This window comes from Carassius auratus, unplaced genomic scaffold, assembly GCF_003368295.1.
Source record: "Carassius auratus strain Wakin unplaced genomic scaffold, ASM336829v1 scaf_tig00216384, whole genome shotgun sequence".
Classification (NCBI taxonomy): Eukaryota; Metazoa; Chordata; class Actinopteri; order Cypriniformes; family Cyprinidae; genus Carassius; species Carassius auratus.
Window position 1 is genome coordinate 29,111 of NW_020528541.1, and position 24,444 is coordinate 53,554.

Below are 24,444 nucleotides of genomic sequence, written 5' to 3' on the forward strand. Positions count from 1 at the left end.
GGGGGAAAGTAGACCGCTGTAAGATAGTACCTACTTTTTCGTATTATATTCCGTTTTGTGATACCCAACAACATAAAATACAATGGATAACAGTTTAAATGTTTATTACCAACAAGCAAATTGCACAAATTCGTTAAAAATGTTTCCTTGCAACACGACCTTTATGTACATTAAGGAATAAAACATTTACCGGTTTTTGTAGTATTGTTTGAATTTATCTCATCAGTGTTTAAAACTGTTTAGAAGTGTGTATGTTCTTGACTGTTTGTGCGTCATATCTGAGAGCAAATTTTGTTTTTCAGCAAGATTGAGTTGTTTTGAGTGGAGAGTTTAATTTTGAACTGAATATAGGTATCTTGGTGAATTGAGTTTTTCCTAACAATGCACACACAATGAAGGACAGATTTATTCTGGTTCACCAGTGCTTGTGTGAACAGGTTTGAGCTATCAGCTCTTTTATTGACTAGAACTGAGCTTAGACTCATTACTAAAAGAATGAACAGTAAACTTACAGTTTCATAATAAAAAAAAGAATTTGAGATTCAAAAGTGTATAATTAAACTTAAACTCTGTGTGAATGTGAACTGCAGATTTCACATTCAGTTGCGGTGTATAATTTGGGCATTGAAACTGAAGCTAGTCTTGGGTTATGCCTAACTCTGGTCTGGTTTTAGGGGTACACATCGATTTAATGCGGGAATCAGTTAATGTTTCTTATATTGTTCACAGTTTCTCTTATGCAAAATAAAATCTGCAAATAATCTGCTATAGCTGTGAGGGCGGGGCTTGTTCTGAGCACCTGATGCAGGTGAAGGCATTCAGATATACTTCAGCCTTCTGAATTCTATGGATCCCCGCACATGGCATGCAGGAAAAAAATAGTAGGCTAAATCATGTGCATGATTTACTAATTCATTACCTCAATTTGCTAAATGTGTGTGTGTGAGATGGAGTGTGTGAGTGTGAGTGTGTGTGTGTATGTAGATCTCACATGCACACTTCAGAAGAATTCAGCTATTAGATTTAATTAATTCAGTCATCATTAATTTCAGCCTTTTGTGTTTTCCCACAGTTCACTGGAGTTCATCTCAGTGTGTCTGGACTGTGGATCCATCTGTGATTTACATCCTACATTCCACCGGAATCTGTTGGAACAGATCAGATTTCAGTGGAATGAAGAACATGACACATGGAGAACAACATTTGGGAAAAACACAGCGCCCTTCCTGAAAGAGTCAGTCTGTGGAAGAGAACACGTTCTTGCCCTGTATGTCATTCAAAATCAGTTAATGTTCAAAAAACTCTTTGTGTAAACGTAAAGCCTGGATTACAAATAAAATCATCTGGAAATGAGTATGACAAAGATATTCATTTCCACACAGTTAGAAATTAAGTTAGTTTATTATGTCTGTCGCAGACACATACACCTGACAGATACAAGTACATTCATAGAAACCTAAGCATTTGTTCCTAGCAGATGTGAACTGAAGCAGGGGCTCCTTATTAGTGTAAATTAAAAAGTCTATATCCCTCCATCTAGAAATGAATCTCTTTGTCCATAATGACAAAGGATTACAAAAAAAATTAAACAAGGATTCATAAAAATCATTTAGTCTGCGACTGTCCATCACTGGGCTGAGCTGCGTCCGAGAACGTCTTTGGCTCTTTCCCACAATTCAACTGTTTATTGACTTTCCTGTTAGAGATGATGATCACAATGGGACTGAGGACGGCATACAGAGACGACAAGAAGATCCTCACATCTCCGATCAGCGAGGAGTCAAGAATCTTAGGCACGGTCAGCGTATAAACCCACAATCCATTGTCCACTCCATAAATAATCACGTAGATTGTGACTAGTGTGACGACGGTGAGGGCAGCGCGGCGCTCTGCAGATGGACCCTGCCTCACTGCGCCGCCCCGCAGACCCTTCACCTGCCGTCTGCGGCGGAGCAGGAACACCAGCAGGACCAGGCTGGCCGTTGTCATCAGAGATATCGGCACCACGTCTCGTCCCACTTGCGCCCCGCCATTGGCATCCATCGCCAGCTTGGACGGGAAGCTCAGGATACAGAACTTGATGTTGATCCCATTCTGCAAGAGTCTGGAGTCGTTCCGGGCACTTACAGCATAAAGCAGCGTGGCGGCAGTCGTGGAGGTGTTGATTAGCCATAGAGCCAGGAAGAGGACAGCCAGGTACTGGGCGAACAGAGCACGGGCGACGGCCAAACGCGAACCCGGTGGAGCCACGCTCAGGCACTGATACACGCTCAGCAGGAACGTCAGCCAGATGGACAGAGATCTGGACGTGCGATAGATGAAGATGACCACCTTGCAGCCGGTGTCATCAAACACATTGAGGATCTCAAACGTGGCTAGAACCTCCAGCAGGCAGCGAACGCCCACCACCATCAGGTTAGAAGACGCCAGGTGCAGCACGATGCTTTCTGTGGGCGAGAGACGGCCCTCGTGATACACCACCGAGAGGAAGGCACAGATGACCACGATGTTGCCTGGAATACCAGTCACGGCCAGTGACAGGAAGAGCAGGCCACGCGTCAAAGTGTCCGAGTTCATCTCAACCGCTTCTGATCTCTTGCAGCTTCTCTTGAAAGATTCCCTTCTTCAGAATAAGCTTTCGTTTTATAGTCTGGCTCGGGCCACTGGGATCTTCCTGTGCGGGACGGTCCAGCGACTTCAGAGCTGAGCTCAATTATCTGAATGATGTGCAGTTGACTGATTCTGTCACAGATGCAACACTCTCTCGTGAAAATATTCCAGTGAGTGTCAGTTTGTGCCTGAAGGACAGCGAGTGCTTTAGCTGAGACTCTCTCAGAACATTTTTATTATTTTTTATTAAACCTTTATTTAACCAGGGAAATAATCATTTGAGATAAACATAATAAACATTGAGATAAATATCTCATTTACAAGTGAGCCCTGGCCAAGGTAGCAGCACACAATATACATAACTACATAAAACAAGTTGCACAACACACACATATACAGCAATAAAACAAGATTAAACGTTAAGAGCAAGTACAGACAGATTTGAATGTTTGGTTGAGATATAACTCATTAATTGAAATAAGTACATCAAGTTTCAATGATCTTTGGATCTCATTCCAAGCAGCTGATGCGCTATAAATAAAAGCAGTTTTTCCAAACTCTGTCTTCATTAAAGGAACATTTAAAAGAATATATCTACTTGAACGTAGATTATACCCTTGACTATTAAAAGTTAATAGACTATTCATATATTGAGGAAGCTGGCCAACTTCAATTCAATTCAATTCAAGTTTATTTGTATAGTGCTTTTTACAAAACAAATCGTTACAAAGCTACTTTACAGAAAATTATGTTTCTACAATATTTAGTAGTAGCTAGTAGTTTGTGCACATTTGACAGGATTTTAGAAAAAATAAAAATAATAATAATAATAATAATACAAGACGTAGTCAGCTAGACGATGAACTATCAATATTATTAATTAAGTTACTATATGATGCAGTCACACATTTAGCAATAATTGTTAGTTCTGTTGTTGATTCAGGGTTAGCATCATCTGAGGTCCTCTGAGGGTCAGCATCATCTCTTCTCAGGTGTTCTGGATCCAGACTGGAGCTTGTGTAAATCCTAGTTACATCCCGTGGCGAAACATAGAAACAAAATACAGACATCATTAGCATAGCTGCTGATCCAACAAAGTAAAATTAGTTTAACCCAAGCTAATGAATAAAAATGCACCTTTGATCAGATGCAACTACACTCACAATTTAAGAGATGCATTATTCGAAGGCTTAGCGAAAGATATGTGTTTTTAATCCAGATTTAAACAGAGAGAGTGTGTCTGAACCCCGAACATTATCAGGAAGGCTATTCCAGAGTTTGGGAGCCAAATGTGAGAAAGCTCTACCTCCTTTAGTGGACTTTGCTATCCTAGGAACGACCAAAAGTCCAGCGTTTTGTGACCTTAAGGAGCGTGATGGGTTGTAGCGTGGTAGAAGGCTAGTTAGGTACGCAGGAGCTAAACCATTTAGGGCCTTATAGGTAAGTAATGATAATTTGTAACTGATACGGAACTTAATAGGTAGCCAGTGCAGAGACTGTAAAATTGGGGTAATATGATCATATTTTCTTGACCTGGTAAGGACTCTAGCTGCTGCATTTTGGACGACCTGTAGCTTGTTTATTGAAGAAGCAGGACAACCACCTAGAAGTGCATTACAATAGTCCAGTCTAGAGGTCATGAATGCTGGAACTAGCTTTTCTGCATCAGAAACAGATAACATGTTTCGTAGCTTGGCAATGTTTCTAAGATGGAAGAATGCAGTTTTTGTAACATTGGAAATATGATTTTCAAAAGACAAATTGCTGTCTAATATAACACCCAGATTTCTGACTGTAGAGGAAGTAACAGTACATCCGTCTAGTTGCAGATTGTAATCTACAAGATTCTGTGTAGTGTTTTTTGGTCCAATAATTAGTATCTCTGTCTTATCCGAATTTAATTGGAGAAAATTGTGTGTCATCCAATCTTTTACATTTTTAACACACTCTGTTAGCTTAGATAATTGGGAAGTTTCCCAATTGCCAAGGGGCAACATGTATATTGAAAATAGAAGGGGACCTAGGACGGATCCTTGTGGCACTCCATATTTTACTGATGATAAATGAGATGACTCCCCATTTAAGTAAATAAAATGTTAGCGATCGGACAGGTAGGATCTAAACCATCTTAGAGCCTGCCCTTGAATACCTGTATAGTTTTGTAATCGATCTATGAGTATGTCATGATCTATGGTGTCGAACGCAGCACTAAGATCAAGTAAGACTAGAAATGAGATGCAGCCTTGATCTGACGCAAGGAGCAGGTCATTTGTAATTTGAACAAGTGCAGTTTCTGTGCTATGGTGGGGCCTAAAACCTGACTAAAATTCTTCATACAGATCATTTTTATGCCGGAAGGTGCTCAATTGAGCAGACACAACTTTTTCTAAAATTGTAGACATAAATGGAAGATTTGAAATAGGCCTATAATTTGCCAGTACACTAGGATCTAGTTTTGGTTTCTTAATAAGAGGCTTGATAACCGCCAGCTTGAATGGTTTTGGGACGTGACCTAAAGATAACGACGAGTTAATGATATTTAGAAGAGGTTCTTCGGCTACAGGTAACAGCTCTTTCAGTAATTTAGTGGGTACAGGATCTAATAAACATGTTGTTGGTTTAGATACAGTGATAAGTTTATTTAGCTCTTCCTGTCCTATGGTTGTAAAGCACTGCAGTTTATCTTTGGGTGCGATGGATGAAACTGAAGTGTTAGATGCTGTAGAATCTACATTCGCTATTGTATTTCTAATGTTATCTATTTTATCAGTGAAGAAATTCATAAAGTCATTACTATTTAACGTTACTAAATAATGCCTTATATACAAGTATGAGCCAGTGCTTGTACCTTCTTATATGAAGTGAAGGCCAACCTACCATTTCATACAGTGCACAATGATGAGTGTGATATTTTGTGCAAGTTATAAATCTTAGAGCAGAGTGATAAACAGAATCTAATGATTGTAAGAGAGCTATAGTGGTATTTCTTTAAAAAAAACATCTCCATAATCTAAGATAGGTAAGAAGGTAGATTCCACCAACTTTCTCCTGGCTGACTGTGAAAAACATGCACTATTCCAAAAATCAAACCCCAACTGCAACCTTAACTTAGACAACAGTTGTTTAACATGTAACTTAAATGATAAGTCCTCTTCTAACACAAACCCTAGATATTTGTAAGAGGAGACCAGTTCTATACTGTCCCTTACGAAAAATAACCATGGTTTTATTATAGTAAAACTGTAGTAACCCATGGTTTTTTGGTGTATTGACTGCCATTTGTAAAACCACAGATTTACTACAAATACCATGGTTAAACTATGGTTAATATAGCAAAACCATGGTTAATTTGTGGTTACCATGGTTTAACTACAGTAACCATGTTTTTTTGGTTTTATTTGTAGTAAAACCATGGTTAATTTTCGTAAGGGGTTACCTTGCAGAGTGTAAAGAGGTCAGACTTGTGTTTCCTAGAAAATACCATGTATTTAGTTTTCTTATCATTCAGGACTAATTTTAAAGAAAATAGGTTACGTTGAACTAATTCAAATGCTTTCTGCAACTTTAAAATGCAATTGTCAATAGAAGATGCAAAACAGTAAATAATGGTATCGTCGGCATATAAATGAATACTTGCGTCTGATAGATTATCACCAAGATTGTTAATATATAATGTAAACAACAGGGGACCCAAAATGGACCCCTGTGGCACACCAGATTCAATGGTGAGCTTATCAGAAAGAGACCCCTTAATTTGCACTCTTTGACACCTATTCTTTAAATAGTTCCTAATCCAACCTAATGCGGTATCAGAAAGACCAATACAATGTAAACGCGACAAAAGAATACCACGATTGACCGTATCAAAAGCTTTGGTCAAATCAATAAACATTGCAGCACAAGATCTTCCAGTATCTAGGGCACAGGTAATGTCATTTAAAACTTTCATAGTAGCAGTTACTGTACTATGATTTTTTCTGAAACCGGACTGAAACCTAGATAAAATGCTATTGTTAATTAAAAATTCCTTTAGCTGTTCGGTAACAATAGATTCTAAAATTTTAGCCACAGCTGATAGCTTCGAAATCGGTCTATAATTATTTAAAATGGTTGGATCACCACCTTTCAACAGGGGTACAACCAAAGCAGATTTCCAAACATCAGGAATAATATTCTGTTCCAACGATAAATTAAAAATATAAGCTAATGGGCCAGCAATGATCTCGGCAGCTAATTTAAAAAAATATGGCTCAATTTCATCAGGCCCTGCAGACTTCTTGATGTCTAAATTTATTAGACCTTTTAAAACCTCACTTCTTGAAATTGGAGAAAAATTAAAGGTCGGACCAACTTCTCTCAGAAAAGATGGATTTGGTATAACGCTCATAGGGATTTCTTTGAAAATAGAACTTGAAGAAATAAAGTGCTTATTAAAAATATTTACCATATCCGTCTTATTATTAATGAGACTATCTTTTACTAAAATTTGGTTAGGAAAATCATTCGATAACATGGAGGGAGAAAGTGATTTGATGGTTTTCCAAAATTGTATAGGATTATTCAGATTTTGTGAGGTTTCTTTTAGATAATAGTCAGATTTAGATCTGCGTACAAGAGCTGTGCATTTGTTTCTCAATACTCTAAATGCTACCCAGTCTCTTTCTGTATCTGAATTCCTCGCAATGGCCCAAGCCAAATTTCTTTCATGAAGGAGTTCAGATAATTGATTTGAAAACCATGGATTTTCGCGGCCTTTTACTCTAAAAATCCTAACAGGTGCATGTCTATTCACAATCTTCAAGAATAAAGTGTGAAAATACTGCCATGCAATGGACACATCAGGTAATAAAAACAGTCTGTCCCAGTCAGATGTAAACAACTCATGCAGAAACCCCTGAATATCAAACAATTTAAAGTTCCTTTTTTTAATAATTCTAGGTTTTACTTTGGGAATTTTACAATTTCTTATAACCACTATACTGCAATGATCACTGACATCATAAGGGATAACCCCTGAATAGGTGTATTTATGGGGTTTATTTGTTAGTATAAGATCTAATAAAGTGGACTTGCTTGAGTTCTTATGATTTGGCCGTGTTGGTGAATCAATGAGTTGAGTAAAGTTCACAGAATCACAATATGCTTTAAACTGATCTGAATTTGAGGTCAGCCAGTTCCAATTCAAGTCACCCAATAATAAAAGATCTTTAGAAAGTAGGTCAGTTAGGACAGCTGACAGTGAGGTGAGAGCATCACTGATAGCTGCTGGTGGTCTATAACAACCTACTATACATAGATGACAGTCCTTTCCATATTCCAGGTCGATAGCCAATAAGTCAAACTGTTTAGGGAGAGAGACTGATTTAAGAACAGTTGCATGATAGTTTGATTTAATGTACATTGCAACTCCACCCCATTTACTTTTACGATCAACCCGAAACACATTATACCCTTCTAAAGCTATATCATGGCTTGAGATTGATTTTTTAAGCCACGTCTCAGAGATAACCAAAACATCTGCTTTAGTCGTCTTGGCCCATATTTGTACTTGATCTAATTTTGGCAACAGGCTACGAACATTTAGATGTACAATGCCAAGGCCTGTTCTATTTGAAAAATCTAAAGGAGTTAAAACAACTCCCACTGGACCAGGATTTGAATTAATACCGGCCAACAAAAGCAGCAACATTATCAGATATCGCTGCCTTACATTTTTTGATGTTGTACTACATTGATCATTTCGAGAGACCGATAGAGAGATCTTAGGGATGAGAGTAAAGATGAGTGAGTTCTTTGTCCTTGTGTCCATTAACACGGAATTACTAACAGACCGGAATATAAAAATAATGTCCGTACATTTGGATGGAAGAAGCATATGGAGACGCGACAAATGAATCGTTTTTGTTGGTAAGTCCCATAGTCCAAGCATGAAGATTACCGTGCAGAAAAGCAACACCTTCATATTACCAGTGTTTGAAACCAAAATCTTTCAGACTAAATCCGAGACAAATTAAACTCGTTCGGACAGCTCCACGACCCCGACAAAAGGGCAAGGAGCAGAGCGATAATGTAGAAGATATGAGTCTTGTTTCGGGCAATCAGCAGCTGAAGAGTTTAAGGCAAGAAACATCACCGACCTTAACTGGCCTAATCCCCACCGCCAAGATGATCTATGAATCCGGGGGTTCTTCAAGTAGATGCCGTGCTTTTCCGTGCTGTTGTTTAACGCCGATGCTTTCCAAAGCAACAACGTGGTGATGAGATGTCGAGCCAGAATTGTGCAACAGGTAAGCACGCTTCACCCAGCGCAAAACCTGACAGCCAACTGTCCGATTCACTGTCGTTTAACGCAAACGCTTCCCAAAGCGAAAGCGAGGTGGGTGCAACCCGAAGTGGAGTAACGTTAACAAGTAAGCACGCTTCACCCAACACAAAGCAGATTGTAGGTAGCTCAAAGTCCGTTACAACAAATCTAACTTAATCCAGACTCAGTTCGAAAAAGAGCCCAGATTTTAAACGCCTTCTTGGAATAAAACTCTCAACATGTAAACTAATCAAAAGAAGACTATAAATCAACAGATCAGACAAGACAAACACAGTACTGCCATCTTGGATTCCATGTACTAAATATCATCAAATGTAAGCACTTGAGAAACAAAACTGTTTCTCAATATTGTCTCACTGTCTCTCATTTCCATCTCTGATCAAGTCTCTATTTCTCTGAACAAATTTAGGAATTAAGGACTGTATTGCGAGTCATTCAGATTAAAATCAATAAATGCAAAATAAATCTTAATGTTTGAGCTTATTGGTTGACTTAATATGAAACCATGGATGGGTTTGAGCTTCTGACTCTGTCATTCAATTAGTCGTGATTTATGAAATTGAGAAATTAGAGCGTGCATCAAATGATGGCACATGTTGACTAGAGGAAACTGTGTAGTTCAAGTATCAACACGGTTCTGTTGACGTGTGCGTCTGGCCCGAGGGAATCCTGGGTCACTGATATCACATACATGAAGAACTCATTAACACCACATCAGAAAACAGACCAGCCCAGACCTGCTGTAAAGCGTCCGCTCGTCCCAGACCTCCTCATTACAGACTGTGTTTGCAAAGATTTAATTATCTAATGCTCCTAATGTTTTCTAATTCTCTCATGAGGGACACCATTAGTGGAAAATTAACAGCTGCTCTCACAAACGAAAAACCTTTGATTTTTTTTTGCTTCAGAAAAAGTGTTAGTTGATTAAAAATTAAAATAGATAGACCACATTTACCACTCATCAGAAATATAAACATGAACACAATGAGAATCGCAAACATGGACAGAAACAGAAGAAAAACAGAGAAGAATATTCAATTGTGAAAAATTTAAGCAAAAATCTAAATCATCCACTGAGTGGAATGTCTTCTGTTTTCTCAGCTTGCCATTGAAACACTAGCTCTTTTAGTCATGGAGTAATTAAGATGCCCCTCAGGTGGACACTTTGGTCTCCTTTGTGTCTTCTTGTGGGTTTTCGGGTCCCTATCAGCTACCACGGGGGCATTAGAGGCTTTATATTCAGACATGGACTTCAGAAAGCCCTTCAAACAGAGCATTCACACTCAATCTCTAAATGGATCTATGCGTCACCATCAAAGGGGTCTCGTTCCTGCTGCAGGCGGGTCTGGGGATCCTGGCCAACACGCTGGTCCTGCTGGCTTATGTCCACATCATGCTGACCGACGCTCAGCTGCAGCCCGTGGACTCCATCCTGTGCCACCTGGCCTTCGCCGACCTGCTGCTGCTGCTGACCCGCTGCGTCCCACAGACCATGACCGTCTTCGGCATGAAGAACCTGCTGGACGACGCCGGCTGCAAGGTGGTCATCTACATCTACCGCATCGCCCGAGCGCTGTCCGTCTGCATCACCTGCATGCTGAGCGTCTTCCAGGCGGTGACCGTGGCGCCGGCGGCCGGGACGCTCCTGTCGGGGTTGAAGCTCCAGCTCCCACGGCTGGTCATCCCCACCTTTGTCGCGCTGTGGTTCATCAACATGGCCGTCTGCATCGCCGCCCCGTTCTTCTCCGTCGCCCCTCGTAACGGCACAGTCCCGCCGTTCACCCTCAACCTGGGCTTCTGCCACGTGGACTTCAGGGATAACCTGTCCTACGTGATTAACGGGGTGGCCGTGACGGTGCGTGACTTTGTGTTCGTGGGCATGATGCTGGGCTCCAGCGGGTACATCCTGGTCCTCCTTCACCGGCACGGCAGGAAGGTGCGGGGCATCCGGCGCTCACAGGGTGCCACGATGGAAACGCGGGCAGCCAAGACGGTGGTGATGCTGGTGGTCCTGTACGCTGTGTTTTTCGGGATCGACAACATCATCTGGATCTACATGCTGACAGTGCCGCAGGTGCCTCCGGTGGTGGCTGACATGAGGGTGTTCTTCTCCTCGTGCTACGCCTCGCTCAGCCCGTTCCTCATCATCTCGTCTAATAAGAAGGTCAAAGCCAGGATGGTGTGTGCGACCTCGTCAGACCAGGAGCGGCAAGCAGAGGATAGCAAGGACTCAAAAGCTGCCAAAAACTGAGCTTAACAAAGATTTGTAGTTTTGCAGTAGAGTCACAAATATGTGTCCTTGGAGCACAAAAGCAGTAATAAGTATCACAGGTATATTTGTAGCAATGGACAACAATATATTGTATGGGTCAAAATTATACATTTTCTTTTATGCCAAAAATCATTAGGATATTAAGTAAGGATCATGTTCCATGAAGATATTTTGTAAATTTCCTGCAATAAATATATCAAAACTTAATTTTTGATTAGTAATATGCATTGCTAAGAACTTCATTTGAACAACTTTAAAGATGATTTTCTCAATATTTAGATTTTTTTGCTCCCTCAGATTCCAGATTTTCAAATAGTTGTATCTCAGACAAATATTGTCCTCAGACACTTAAGACTGTTTTTATGGTCTAGAGCAGTGGTTCCTAACCACGTTCCTGGAGACCCCTAAACACTGCATGTTTTCCATGTCACCTTAATCAAACACACCTGATTCAGATCACCAGCTCTTTAGTAGAGACTCCAAGACCTGAAATGAGTGTGTCAGAAAAAGGAGAGATGCAATCTCATACTGGTGTGGAGGCCAATGAGATTGCAGATCTGACTGCAAAGAATGCACTGAAACTAAAGGATGAGGAAATAATGAAAGTCCCATTTGGTAAAAGTGAGGCCAAATCGTTAATTAAAACAAAAATAAGAGAATCATGGCAGAAAAAGTGGGACATGGATAGCAAAGGGCGATATTATTATAATATTCAGAAATCAATTAATGTCAAGATTTTTAAAGGAAAATGCAGAAAAGAAGAAGTGATTTTATCAAGATTAAGACTTGGACATACTGGTTTAAAATCAACCCTGTTTTTAATGGGAAAAATGCATATCAGATAATTGTGATTATTGTAATTTTCCAGAAAATGTGGAACATATCATTATGAGGTGTAAAAAATATAATGCAGAAAGGAGATAAGATTTACAGGTTGGAGCAAGAATGGAGTTTGAAGGGGATTTTGGGGGCAGATGAGAAAATGTGGGAATGTAGCAAAGCTATCTTTAAGTTTCTTAAATATACAGGGTTAGAGCACAGCATATAGGGTGTTTCCACAAGTATTTTTTTTTTTTAATGCTAAGTACGTGAAGCCTTGAAGTTGCAAACCCCGGTACAGTAGGTGGCGGTATGCGCCTGAACAAGTTGGTTGCGACCCGCCAATAAAATGAGAGAGAGAGAGAGAGAGAGAAATGCAAAATTTCATGTGTTGGGGAGCCTCCAGGAACGTGGTTGAGAACCATTGGTCTAGAGTAAGATATTATAAAGATATTATATTAAAATCTTTAAAAATTAGACACTGTATATAATATAACATAATATATGATATGATTAAGCCTGACCGTGTCTGCATTTGAGAGGCACCTAATAAATGAACTACTGGACAGAGAACTGGAGGACTCTTATTTTGACGAGTTGTTGTTCAGTCGCCATCTTGGCTGGTTGTGTCTGGCTTCAGTCGCGCGCTGAACAGATACGGAAACCTCGGTCCGAGATAAACTGACGGTGAGTTCGCATTTAATCTGGGTTTCTCTCGATTAAGCTTTTGGAAGATCAGCGACTGTAACTAAACTTCCCTTGACAGACAGAGTCTGTCGGGCTCTTTCAGTTTGGGGATTTTGATTTCTTTAGCGAGAGGAGTCGCTTCACTTCCGTTAGCCTGCTAACTGCTAACATGAGAATACATTCAGACTTTTAAAATCAGGATTGTTTTTATCTACAAAAGGAATAAATCTCTGAGTGTCGTGATGATCACTGACTTCACTCTTCTGCTGTAAAAGCGTCTGTATTTAAGTTTTAAAAAGAGCTTAAAGAGTGTTCATGTTTATATGAAACTCTTTATTCGCGATTTAAAGTTTTGTATTACAGTTTTTTTTAACGTTTCAGCATTTAGTATTTTGGGGTTTGAATGTAATGAAATCTAAATGATAAATAAAGTTTCACTGAACCCAGTGAAAATGAAGCTATTCTGAATTGAATCTATGTAAGACTCTTTTACAATTCAGTGTTTTATTTAGCTTTGTAATCTGTTACTGTGAACACCGTTTACTTGTTTTATTCATGTTCTTTAATAGTTGATCATCTCTTAACTTTTAATTATTATTATTATTGTTATTATTATTATTATTATTATTATTTAGAAACAATTCTTGAATTCGTGTTAATTATCTATTATTTGAAAACATGAATCTCATGAAAACAAGACTGGCACGTCATTTCATCCCAAATCTCTTAAAACGTAAATTTAGCATAATAATGATTGTATTTGACACCTAATGAAACTGTACTTTTAATTCATACTTTTGATGTTTGATTTAAGTGTCAAGATGAGATGAATATTAATGTTCTAAACTATACTTTATTCTGTGTGTATGTGTGTATCTATATATATATATATATATATATATTTTCACTGCTCAAGAGTTTGGGATCATCTGATGTGTAATGTGTTTTAAAGAAGTCTCTTCTAATTCAAGACTGCATTTATTTGATCAAACACATGGTAATTGTGAAATACTATTATGATGTGAAAATGTTTTTATATATATTAATAAATGTAATGTATTTCTGTGACGCTCCGCTGTATTTTCAGCATCATTCCTCCAGTCTCCAGTGTCACATGATCTTCAGAAATCAGAAGAATATGATGATTTATTATTAGAGCTGAAGCTGTTCTGCTGCTTCAGATTATTTAGGAAACTGTGATACTTTTTTTCAGGATTATTTGAGGAATAACATGTTTAAAAGAAGAGCATTTATTTTAAATAGAAATTATTTCTAGCAATATACACTACAGATTTATACTAATAATATATACTTTTATTTTTTTTAAGGAAATTAAACCTTTTCTTCAGCAAGGATGTTTTAAATTGATTTAGACCGTAAATACTTATATTAATATATAAGAAACCATATCAAAGAACTCTGAAAACTGATCACCGGTTCACAGAAATATCAGCAGCACAACAGCTTCAGCTCTGACAGTAAATCATCATATTCTTCTGATTTCTGAAGATCATGTGACACTGAAGACTGGAGGAATGATGCTGAAAATACAGCGGAGCATCACAGAAATACATTACACTTTAACACAGATTCACACAGAAAACAATAAAATAAATAAAAATAATAATTTTGCAATATTACTGTATTGTTTTGGTCAAATAAATGCTTTCTTGATGAGCAGAAGAGACTTGTTTCAAACCGATTAAGATCTCCGTGTAGTTAAAGTCAGCATCTGTCAGATCTGTCCGGTCTGATCATGAGGTGAGAAGGTGTCAGGGGTTATTACGCTGTTGTCTGGTTCGGCGCAGGAATGGCGGCGATCCGTAAGAAGCTGGTGATCGTTGGAGACGGTGCGTGTGGGAAGACCTGTCTGCTCATCGTCTTCAGTAAAGACCAGTTCCCCGAGGTCTACGTGCCCACCGTCTTCGAGAACTACGTGGCCGACATCGAGGTGGACGGCAAGCAGGTGAGCAGCGAGCGCTTCGTGAGGCTGCGAGGTGTGCTAGCGCTGTGCTAACGCTAGCGTGTGTGTTCCAGGTGGAGCTAGCGCTGTGGGACACGGCGGGTCAGGAGGACTACGACCGTCTGCGACCGCTCTCGTACCCAGACACCGACGTCATCCTCATGTGCTTCTCCATCGACAGCCCCGACAGCCTGGGTGAGTCTCGTGCTAACACCGCGCTCATGCTAGCGTCACGCGCACTGACCTCTGACCTCTCACCCCGCAGAGAACATTCCTGAGAAATGGACTCCGGAGGTCAAGCATTTCTGCCCCAACGTTCCCATAATTCTGGTGGGCAACAAGAAGGACCTGCGCCACGACGAACACACGCGCCGCGAGCTCTTCAAGATGAAGCAGGTGTGCAGCTAGCGCTAGCGCTTGTCCTCATTAGGTTTAACCAATACTTACTGGCCAGGATTTGCCATTTTCTCAGTATAGGCTAAACATGTGGGAAGTATTCTCAGTCTACAGATTCTCAAATAAACAAACCATAAATAACATCACACTTTATATCGGCTGGTGAAAAACATCTATTGGTTGACCACTAATGTTCCTGTGGGTCATTAAGAAATGAAAATGCTTAAATGGAGTAGCGCAAGGCTTAATTTGAAGAGTTTGGCCGATGTATTAAACTCCAGATGTGCGGTTGTTTTGCATTCTGCAGGTTCACGACCTCTTACGATCTACTGATGAAATGATGCAAGTTTAAATGAGCAGCTGCTGTCGTAAATTATATGCTTTTCAAATTAAGAGTCTTCACTGTGTGTTAAGCTTGTTTTTAAAACAATTAAATGAGTGTTAATTAATAATAAGGTGGACAGATGAACCAAATCATTTATGGAATCAGAGCTGATTGTCTGCCCATATTTGGCAATTACTAATTATTGGAATCAGCTGAAACCATCTGAGGTCAGAAAAGCGGAGCATTTCAAAATAAGAGTCTCTGTGATTTTTCAGGCTTGTGACTCGAGCCAAAAACTCAGAAAGCATACTTTTATTAGTTGAAATAATTTAAACATTACCTGAAGTTAAATATAAACCTCATTTTTAGTTAGTTGCCACGGCAACATTTAATTCTACCCGATGTACTAAAATGACTAAAGCAGAAATAAAAACAAAAACTAGATAAAAAGTTTGTCAAGACAAACTTTAAGTTTGCTTGAGAAAGCCTGACCAGAAAGTTTAGAAAGTTTGAAAATGTGAAAAGTTTAAAAAGATTTAAAAGTTTAAGAAGTTTAAAAAAGACCGAGATTAACATATTGCTAGCATTACAAGCAAGTGACTACCATGTCATTAGCATGATTAGCAAAGTTGCTAGCATGATTAGCAAGTTACTAGCATGTACTTAGCATTATTTTGATTCTATCATGATTAGCATGCGACTAACATGTTTTAGCATGCGACTAGCATGATTTTACCATGATTAGCATGTTGCTAGCATGCGATAGATAGATAGAAATAGACAGATAGATAGATAGACTAGTTGAGTTTGAATGAGTTTAAATTGATTAGCATCGAAGCTTGATTGAGTCTAATGGGATTTGGAGCTTGGGTCATCTGAACATCCTGTCAATGAAAGTCTATGGGATTTTTTAATCTTAATTTTTATGAAAGTCATAAGTCCAATCAGTTAGAAAAGATATAGCACACCCGGCGGGTATAGGCTGAAGAGCTGGGCTGAGTTTGGAGTCTGTAGAGTTAAAGCTCTAGGAGGAGTAGCAGTTGCAAAATTTTGGGTCAGAAGAAGAAGAAGAAGAAGTTTAAATAGGATTTCAGTAAGTTGGCTTTCTCAAGCCAACTTAACTAGTAAAATTGACAACTTTAACTTGGAAGCAGAGAATTAAAAGAAATAAAAGCCAATTCAAAATATTAATAAAAACTATAATATAATCTCAGTGATGCTAAAATAACACTGGTTTATAGTTAAAAGTCCCATTTGTGCAAAAGAGAATTATAATTAGTGTTTTGTTGACTACAGTATGTATATTTTACTAGTAAATCAAAAAAAAAATGTAATTGCCCTTTTGTAAACATGAAAATTTTTTCAGCAAAATCCGATATTGATTGATTTTGCATGTATTGGTATTTTAACGCGTTATAAGTGCATAAAGTGATTTCAGTGCATGTGTATGTACCGAATGTTTGAGCGTCTCTTAACTTTCTCGATCTGGGTTAAGTGAAGCAGCGGCTGTGGTTTGGTGACGTCTCTCCATCTGTCCCGCAGGAGCCCGTCAAACCGGAGGAGGGCCGAGACATGGCCAACCGCATCTGTGCCTTCGGATACATGGAGTGCTCCGCCAAAACCAAGGACGGTGTGCGGGAGGTGTTCGAGATGGCCACCAGGGCGGCGCTGCAGGCCCGCAAGGGCAAGAAGAACAACAAGTGCCTGCTGCTGTAAACAGACTGTGCTCACCTCCATTTTATTCCTTTTAACTGAATCAGTTCACCTAGTGTTGAGAGTTATGTCAGTATTTAACGTTTCTGTTAGTACACCTTTGAATTCACCACATTCAGACTCTGCAGAAACACAAATATGCAACGACGACTTCGAGAAACAACAGATCAGGACCAAGGTGCACTGCACACCCGCCGACGAGACTTGAAATGCATTATTTTGTCTTTCACAATCAGTAGAATTTGGTATGTTTGTGTATTAAAGCCTTTATAAGACGTGTTTGCTGGTTTGAGTTTCTCATGCTTTGATGATTGAAAACAGTATGTCATTGTGGGTTCGCTCTTTATTTCACACTCCTTCACACACACACAAAACAGATTGTAAATAAAGTTCCTGTGAAAAAATAAAAGTGAAAATGCAGAATAACAATTTGATTTCATAGTGGAGTTTTATGAGTGCGCTGCAAAAATTACTTTCTTACATTGTATTTTCATTGTTTTCTAGTACAAATATCCAAATATTCTTTCATCAAGAGAAATTTACTGGAGACAAAAAATGACTGCAGATGAGTAGTATTTTTTTTCTGAAAAACTGATCAATATGAAGTGAGTTTATGCTTTAAGTAATAAATATCTGACAGTGGGATCCGAAAATTATCTTAATTGGAAAACAAAATCATGTCTCTGACCTCACTGACAGATATTCATTCTAGTTCTGAGCAAAAACTCAACTTTGATCCGTTTTTAAAGGTTTTTTTTTTTTTGTTTATCATAAACAAAATGTTTATTTATTTTTAGAAAAGAGGACTTCATATCTTAAGTTATTGTGAATCTCCATTAAATGTATCTTGATCTACAAATGTTTAGATATTTTTACTGGAAACACCAGTTTTTACATGTAAAATAATATCTGTGGTAAACATAACTTGACAATACTGGTTTTTCTCTACAAAATTATTGACACACATCTGTACTGAGAATATGAATTTTGAAGCTGTTATGCTTATTTTTAAAGATGTAAGTTTAGAAGTACATATGAGCATTTGGCTGTTAATGTGTGCAGTTTATGTTGTACAAATAAAATGATCATCAAGTCATGTTTCCTGCATTGAAGGACCCCAAAGAAAGCAGTCTTCTCGACTGCAGCACTGTGTAGAACTGCAGAGAAGCTCAGAGCTGCTGGAGGTGTTGCGCGAGACGTCAAACTAGTCATTGGTTTTCTTGGACGGGGCTCTGACGTGTGCGAGGAGAAGTGGCAGGAGTGCGAGCAACATGATCATCCCGCCCAGCAGTGGGCGATAGAAGATCCATCCTGCGGCGATGGTGAGAAGAGACAGCGAACACGAGACGCAGAGCGCGAAGATCTTCAGCCCCGCTGACACCAGCTCCCTCAGTACAGGAACCCAGTCCACTGGACCAGAGAGAGAGAGAGAGTCAGGACCCTAAAATGACCCATCAGCCCAGAGAGCGTGTGTGTGAGTTACCCATCAGCCCCGAGAGCGTGTGTGTGAATTACCCATCAGCCCCGAGAGTGTGTGTGTGAGTTACCCATCAGCCCCGAGAGCGTGTGTGAATTACCATTCAGCCCCGAGAGCGTGTGTGAATTACCCATCAGCCCCGAGAGCGTGTGTGTGAATTACCCATCAACCCCGAGAGCGTGTGTGAATTACCCATCAACCCCGAGAGCGTGTGTGAATTACCCATCAGCCCCGAGAGCGTGTGTGTGAATTACCCATCAACCCACAGAGCGTGTGTGTGAGTTACCCATCAGCCCCGAGAGCGTGTGTGTGAATTACCCATCAGCCCCGAGAGCGTGTGTGTGAGTTACCCATCAGCCCCGAGAGCGTGTGTGAGTTACCCCTCAGCCCCGAGAGCGTGTGTGTGAGTTACCCATCAGCCCCGAGAGCGTGTGTGTGAGTTACCCATCAACCCCGAGAGCGTGTGTGTGAGTTACCCATCAGCCCCGAGAGCGTGTGTGTGAATTACCCATCAGCCCCGAGAGCGTGTGTGTGAATTACCCATCAGCCCCGAGAGCGTGTGTGTGAGTTACCCATCAGCCCCGAGAGCGTGTGTGTGAGTTACCCATCAGCCCAGAGAGCGTGTGTGAGAGTTACCCATCAGCCCCGAGAGCGTGTGTGTGAGTTACCCATCAGCCCCGAGAGCGTGTGTGTGAGTTACCCATCAGCCCGAGAGCGTGTGTGAGAGTTACCCATCAGCCCCGAGAGCGTGTGTGTGAGTTACCCATCAGCCCCGAGAGCGTGTGTGTGAATTACCCATCAGCCCCGAGAGCGTGTGTGAATTACCCATCAGCCCCGAGAGCGTGTGTGAATTACCCATCAACCCCGAGAGCGTGTGTGTGAGTTACCCATCAGCCCTGAGAGCGTGTGTGTGAGTTACCCATCAGCCCCGAGAGCGTGTGTGTGTGTTACCCATCAGCCCCGAGAGCGTGTGTGAATTACCCATCAGCCCCGAGAGCGTGTGTGTGAGTTACCCATCAGCCCCGAGAGCGTGTGTGAATTACCCATCAGCCCCGAGAGCGTGTGTGAATTACCCATCAGCCCCGAGAGCGTGTGTGTGAGTTACCCATCAGCCCCGAGAGCGTGTGTGAGAGTTACCCATCAGCCCCGAGAGCGTGTGTGTGAATTACCCATCAGCCCCGAGAGTGTGTGTGTGAGTTACCCATCAGCCCCGAGAGCGTGTGTGTGAATTACCCATCAGCCCCGAGAGCGTGTGTGTGAGTTACCCATCAGCCCCGAGAGCGTGTGTGTGAGTTACCCATCAGCCCCGAGAGCGTGTGTGTGAATTACCCATCAGCCCCGAGAGCGTGTGTGAATTACCCATCAGCCCCGAGAGCGTGTGTGTGAGTTACCCATCAGCCCCGAGAGCGTGTGTGAATTACCCATCAGCCCCGAGAGCGTGTGTGAATTACCCATCAGCCCCGAGAGCGTGTGTGTGAGTTACCCATCAGCCCCGAGAGCGTGTGTGTGAGTTACCCATCAGCCCAGAGAGCGTGTGTGAGAGTTACCCATCAGCCCCGAGAGCGTGTGTGTGAGTTACCCATCAGCCCCGAGAGAGTGTGTGAATTACATGTGCATTACCCAGTGTGTATAAGATCCGTGTGCTCAGACTGACGCCCAGAAACATGAGCACCCAGCCTCCAAGCCTCAGTGCCCAGGTCTTCATGTTGTTCAGCTGATGTTCTCTGTCGAACACCTCCTGCAGAAACAAGCAGATGTGAGCGTCACACCTGCAGCGGTGGATCTGTGTGACCTGTGACCCCACACACCTCTGCTGATAGATCGCCCATGTAGAGGATCTCCAGCACGTCTCCGGATCGCGTCTTGAAGGGCTTGAGCTGATCGCCCCGCTGCATCGCCACCACACTCACCTAACAACACACACCAGAGACTAACTACACAGCACAGTGAGAAACAGAGACTTATTCAGACTCAAACGGAGCAAAAATAATCATTTGCTGAAGATGCTGATATTCCTTTGATGCTTGCATGTTCACCTTTATTTATATAATGATCTATATATCAGTCATCACTTTATATCTCCATTAATGTGTGTCAGTGAGATGAGATGTAAATGATCCGCACATATAACACAGTGATTGAGAGCTGAAGAAATCAAGGCTCCTCAGAAGATGTGAGATGTTCTGGAGGCTTGTGAAGATCATTCCTCCGCTGAGGAACAGTGAAAGTAAAGCTTCTGGAAACAAACGCTCCTCAAAAGATCCTGAGGATCAGATTTGAGACTCTGAAACATGATTGATGGAGAATCAAGTAAAGCTGAGCTGCTTCAGTCCAGGAAGAGTTCATCTGGAGATATTACTGACCTTATTCTGACCTTTACTTGATCAAAATCAGACAAGATCTGACACCAGAAGCTGGATGCTTGTACAGTTACACTGGAAGAGCTTTGACTGGATAACACACTCTGAACTCTCCTCAGAGACAGAAGATGTGGCGCAGATTGAGTGAGAAACGGAACATGTTCATCATTTAGTGCCTTAGAAATTTGTGCATTAAATAAATACAGTAGTTTTATATGGTTAAAGGGATAGTTCACCCAAAAAAAGAAAATTAATGTTGTTCCGAACCTGAAACTCATTTTCTTCTGCTGAACACAAAATATTTATTTTGAAGAAGGTGAGCCACCAAAAATGTTTCCGGTCCCCTTTGACTTCCATAGTATTTTTTCAAACAATGAAAGTCAAGTTTACACCAACCCTTAACTTCATCAGTTCCTCGTTCATCATGTGACAAACTGACAGTACTATATTTCTCTTCAGCAGTGTAGGAGGATATCGCATTCAGAAAACGAGTCATCTGATTGGCCGTTCTCACCTTGTGGGCGGGGCCAGGATAGACTCCATCACCACTCAGACCAGCGTAAGTGAAACGAATGCGCACGTCTCCGACCTGAACCAACAACAAGACAACAGTCACCATGGAAACCAATGATGTCCACCATGTGTGTGTGTGTGTGTGTGTGTGTTCACACACCTCTGGACGTCGAGGGTTTGTCGTGTGGTAAAAGTAATCGTCGTACACCGTCAGGAAGTTGTTCATCACAGGAACAGGAAGTCCTTGAAGACTCAGTGTGTGGAAGTCATTGATCTGCTCCACCAGCCCTGGAAACACACGTGTGACCGTCAACACGCCTGCAGCAGCACGAGGAAGAGCAGCTAATGTGTGTGCTACCTTCAGACAGGAAGAGGTTCCCGACCCAGACGTCTGGAGCCACGACCGTCACGCTCTCCACCGCCATCGCGCTGAGAAACCACAGACATGTCAGAAACACACAGCGCCGCAGATCTCATCACTGCTCACGACACTCACCTGGGGTTCATGTGGCCGACCTCCTTATCAAAGTGCCTGCTGCTGATGACCTCTGACCTCCATTCAGTGTCTGCAAATAACACAAGGTCAGTGAGCAGCCGGAGAGACGCACAGAGAAACGTCAGCTCGACACTCACTGTATGTGTATGTGGTTTCAGTCTTCTTCTCTCCGTTCTCCTCATAGTCCCTGTGATGAACGAGACAGACATGAGTGAGAGTGTGTGTGTGAGTGTGTGTGTGAGTGAGTGAGTGTGTGTGTGTGTGACACAGACCTGCTCTCGCTGTACTCCACCCACTGGTACATCTCCACCTGTCTCTTCAGCTTCACTGCCTGCACCGTCACACTGTAGTTCGGGTCGTACAGCGGCTGTCACACAGACACAAACAGTGATTCGATTCATCTCTATCAGGTTCTGTTCATCAAAACAGTGTCTCAACTGTAAACTACCCAATCAACTTTATCAGTTTATTACTATCATAGTAAAAGTCTGAACTGCTAAACTCAATTCGATATCCCACATTTAGTGGTTATAGACACTAAATGTTTGGATGGATGGTTGGATGCGCACGTGGGCGTGACGTCATCATTACCTGCGCGGTCCGCAGCGGCCCGGACAGGTGAACCAGACGCCCGTCATTCTGGGGGTCCAACGTCACATCCGTATGAAGAGACACGACCTGTTTGAGACCCTCATCCAGAGCCGAGGCCGTGCGCACAGCGCGCCCCTGCAGACACAGATGATTGACAGATGGATGCACTGCAGGACTAATCGACAGAATGATCGGGTCTCACCTCATTCGTGAAGAGCACGTAGAACGACAGCGCGAACAGACAGACTCCCGCGATCACGCCGCCGGTGCTCGCGCTCAGACGCTCCAGGAACCCGGGGGACCGGTCCGCGTGGACGCGCGTGTGCTGCTCACCTGAGAACTGACAGATGACAGGTGAAGACAGACAAACAGACTGACATTAGTGTTAGCAGAGCAGGATCTTATGAATGCGACTTACTGTTTCAGTCATTCTGTGTGTTTCAGGCCCGCGAATGCAAAGACTGTAACTTTAACAACTCCGCCGAAAAAAAAAGAAAAGTCCTGCTTCCGATTAAACTATCGCTTTGAAACGAGTTTACACTGGAGAAAGAGTGAAACTTCCTAAACCTGACTGGTTAAACGAGTCGAGGAAGTGTCTGTGGTGGTGCATGCTGGGAAATGTAGTCACTTTCGCGCAGAGTATGCTGGGAAATGTAGTTATATATCGCAAATTGTAACGGTATTATCGTACAGCTTTAATCTATAAGATAAAGGATATAAATATAAGATATCAATATTTTTTGTGAAGCTGCTTTGAATTTATATATAACTATACTGAACTTGAACTCAGTGCTCAGTTCATGTATGAATATTTTAATGCAGTTATGAATTATGTTTTATTGTTTCATTATTATTATTAAAGTTAATTGGGTGACTGAAACTGAAAAATGCAGCAGATGTGTTGAAATCTTGAGCTCACGCTAGATCTGTGTGTGATGACCGGTGATCTGTGACTCCAATCTGTATTATGGAGGAGGAAGTGCCTCAGTTCTCCTCTGGAGGAGGTATATATATATATAATATATATATGAAAACACACACTAGTGTACCTGTAGGTGTAATGGCTACAGTACAGACTGTATTTTCTATCCCCTTTCTCTAACCGTCCTGCTCATACAAAACTACAGGCATTTTTAGATTTTTAATATCGCTTTATTGGCATGAATGTAATGATACAATATTGCCAAAGCTTAGAATACATATATAGAAAAAAAATAAAATACATAATAACAATAATTAAATGAACATCACAGTAATGGAACTGAATATTATAACGTCTTAGAAATGTGAACATTTGATATGAGTCTTTAACTTGCATAGAAACACAGAAACATACTAATGAGCACAGTAGGGTCAGGCCCAGAGAGCAAGCAGTTTCGGCCCAGAACCGGCCCAGAACCGGCCCAGAACCGGCCCACGTGAAGTCCCTGCGGGCCACGTTCAGCTGCTGTCTCTCTCTCTCTCTCTCACACACACACACACACACACACACACTCACACTCACACTCACACTAGACTGTGCTCACAGAGCCTGTACTTGCTCAGGATCCGTCTCTGAAGATAATCTTCACATTCATAATCAGATTTTAGAGTTCGATAGAATTGTAATTTACTTTGTGTTTTAGTTTCTTGATCCCAATGTTCCAGATATGTGTTTAGATTGATTTCGATTCTACATCTATACACTATATTCTCTATGACTTGTAAATCTCCCAAAAAAGTCATAATTTACTGGTATTACTATACTCTGAGGACAACAATCCTGGGACATATTACAACATGGACCCACACAGAACCACCTGAGAGATGATGTCATAGAGTTCAGAGGTCACGCTCTGGCCCTTCACATCAGCGGTGAGTGAGCAATGCAGGGAAACACACTAGAAACACTTGGTAA

At 41.3% G+C, this 24,444-nt stretch overlaps 4 protein-coding genes across 4 annotated transcripts; 2 read left to right on the plus strand and 2 right to left on the minus strand.

The window, feature by feature from the left end:
- Positions 1 to 1,499: 1,499 nt before the first annotated feature.
- On the minus strand, positions 1,500 to 2,577 carry LOC113097731 (olfactory receptor class A-like protein 1). Its single transcript, XM_026262985.1, has one exon. It carries the CDS (start codon positions 2,575 to 2,577, stop codon positions 1,606 to 1,608), a length of 972 nt encoding a protein of 323 aa, XP_026118770.1. The 3' UTR covers positions 1,500 to 1,605.
- A 7,581-nt stretch (positions 2,578 to 10,158) lies between these two features.
- LOC113097732 (olfactory receptor class A-like protein 1) lies at positions 10,159 to 11,217 on the plus strand. Its single transcript, XM_026262986.1, has one exon. It carries the CDS (start codon positions 10,230 to 10,232, stop codon positions 11,184 to 11,186), a length of 957 nt encoding a protein of 318 aa, XP_026118771.1. The 5' UTR covers positions 10,159 to 10,229; the 3' UTR covers positions 11,187 to 11,217.
- A 1,304-nt stretch (positions 11,218 to 12,521) lies between these two features.
- Positions 12,522 to 17,539, plus strand: LOC113097730 (transforming protein RhoA-like). Its single transcript, XM_026262984.1, has 5 exons — positions 12,522 to 12,713; positions 14,522 to 14,679; positions 14,751 to 14,871; positions 14,942 to 15,072; positions 16,940 to 17,539. The coding sequence occupies exons 2-5, from the start codon at positions 14,524 to 14,526 to the stop codon at positions 17,111 to 17,113; spliced, it is 582 nt and encodes a 193-aa protein (XP_026118769.1). The 5' UTR covers positions 12,522 to 12,713; positions 14,522 to 14,523; the 3' UTR covers positions 17,114 to 17,539.
- LOC113097727 (transmembrane protein 43-like) lies at positions 17,439 to 23,119 on the minus strand. The gene is made up of 12 exons (XM_026262980.1): positions 22,966 to 23,119; positions 22,750 to 22,887; positions 22,548 to 22,682; positions 22,229 to 22,323; positions 22,094 to 22,143; positions 21,957 to 22,026; positions 21,819 to 21,889; positions 21,621 to 21,748; positions 21,462 to 21,536; positions 20,396 to 20,497; positions 20,208 to 20,325; positions 17,439 to 18,520 (listed from the first exon to the last, which is right to left on the minus strand). Exons 1-12 carry the CDS (start codon positions 22,975 to 22,977, stop codon positions 18,315 to 18,317), a joined length of 1,200 nt encoding a protein of 399 aa, XP_026118765.1. The 5' UTR covers positions 22,978 to 23,119; the 3' UTR covers positions 17,439 to 18,314.
- Positions 23,120 to 24,444: the final 1,325 nt, after the last annotated feature.

Bases quoted from the DNA above. Each gene is read 5' to 3' on its own strand.
- LOC113097732 (XM_026262986.1), top strand. From the start codon at position 10,230: ATGGATCTATGCGTCACCATCAAAGGGGTCTCGTTCCTGCTGCAGGCG.
- LOC113097730 (XM_026262984.1), top strand. From the start codon at position 14,524: ATGGCGGCGATCCGTAAGAAGCTGGTGATCGTTGGAGACGGTGCGTGT. The intron at 14,680-14,750 runs GTGAGCAGCGAG...TGTGTGTTCCAG, and splicing joins TCGAGGTGGACGGCAAGCAG to GTGGAGCTAGCGCTGTGGGA. The intron at 15,073-16,939 runs GTGTGCAGCTAG...TCTGTCCCGCAG, and splicing joins AGCTCTTCAAGATGAAGCAG to GAGCCCGTCAAACCGGAGGA.
- LOC113097731 (XM_026262985.1), bottom strand. From the start codon at position 2,577: ATGAACTCGGACACTTTGACGCGTGGCCTGCTCTTCCTGTCACTGGCC.
- LOC113097727 (XM_026262980.1), bottom strand. The intron at 22,683-22,749 runs GTGAGACCCGAT...CTGTGTCTGCAG, and splicing joins ACGTGCTCTTCACGAATGAG to GGGCGCGCTGTGCGCACGGC. The intron at 22,144-22,228 runs GTCTGTGTCACA...CGTTCATCACAG, and splicing joins GTGGAGTACAGCGAGAGCAG to GGACTATGAGGAGAACGGAG.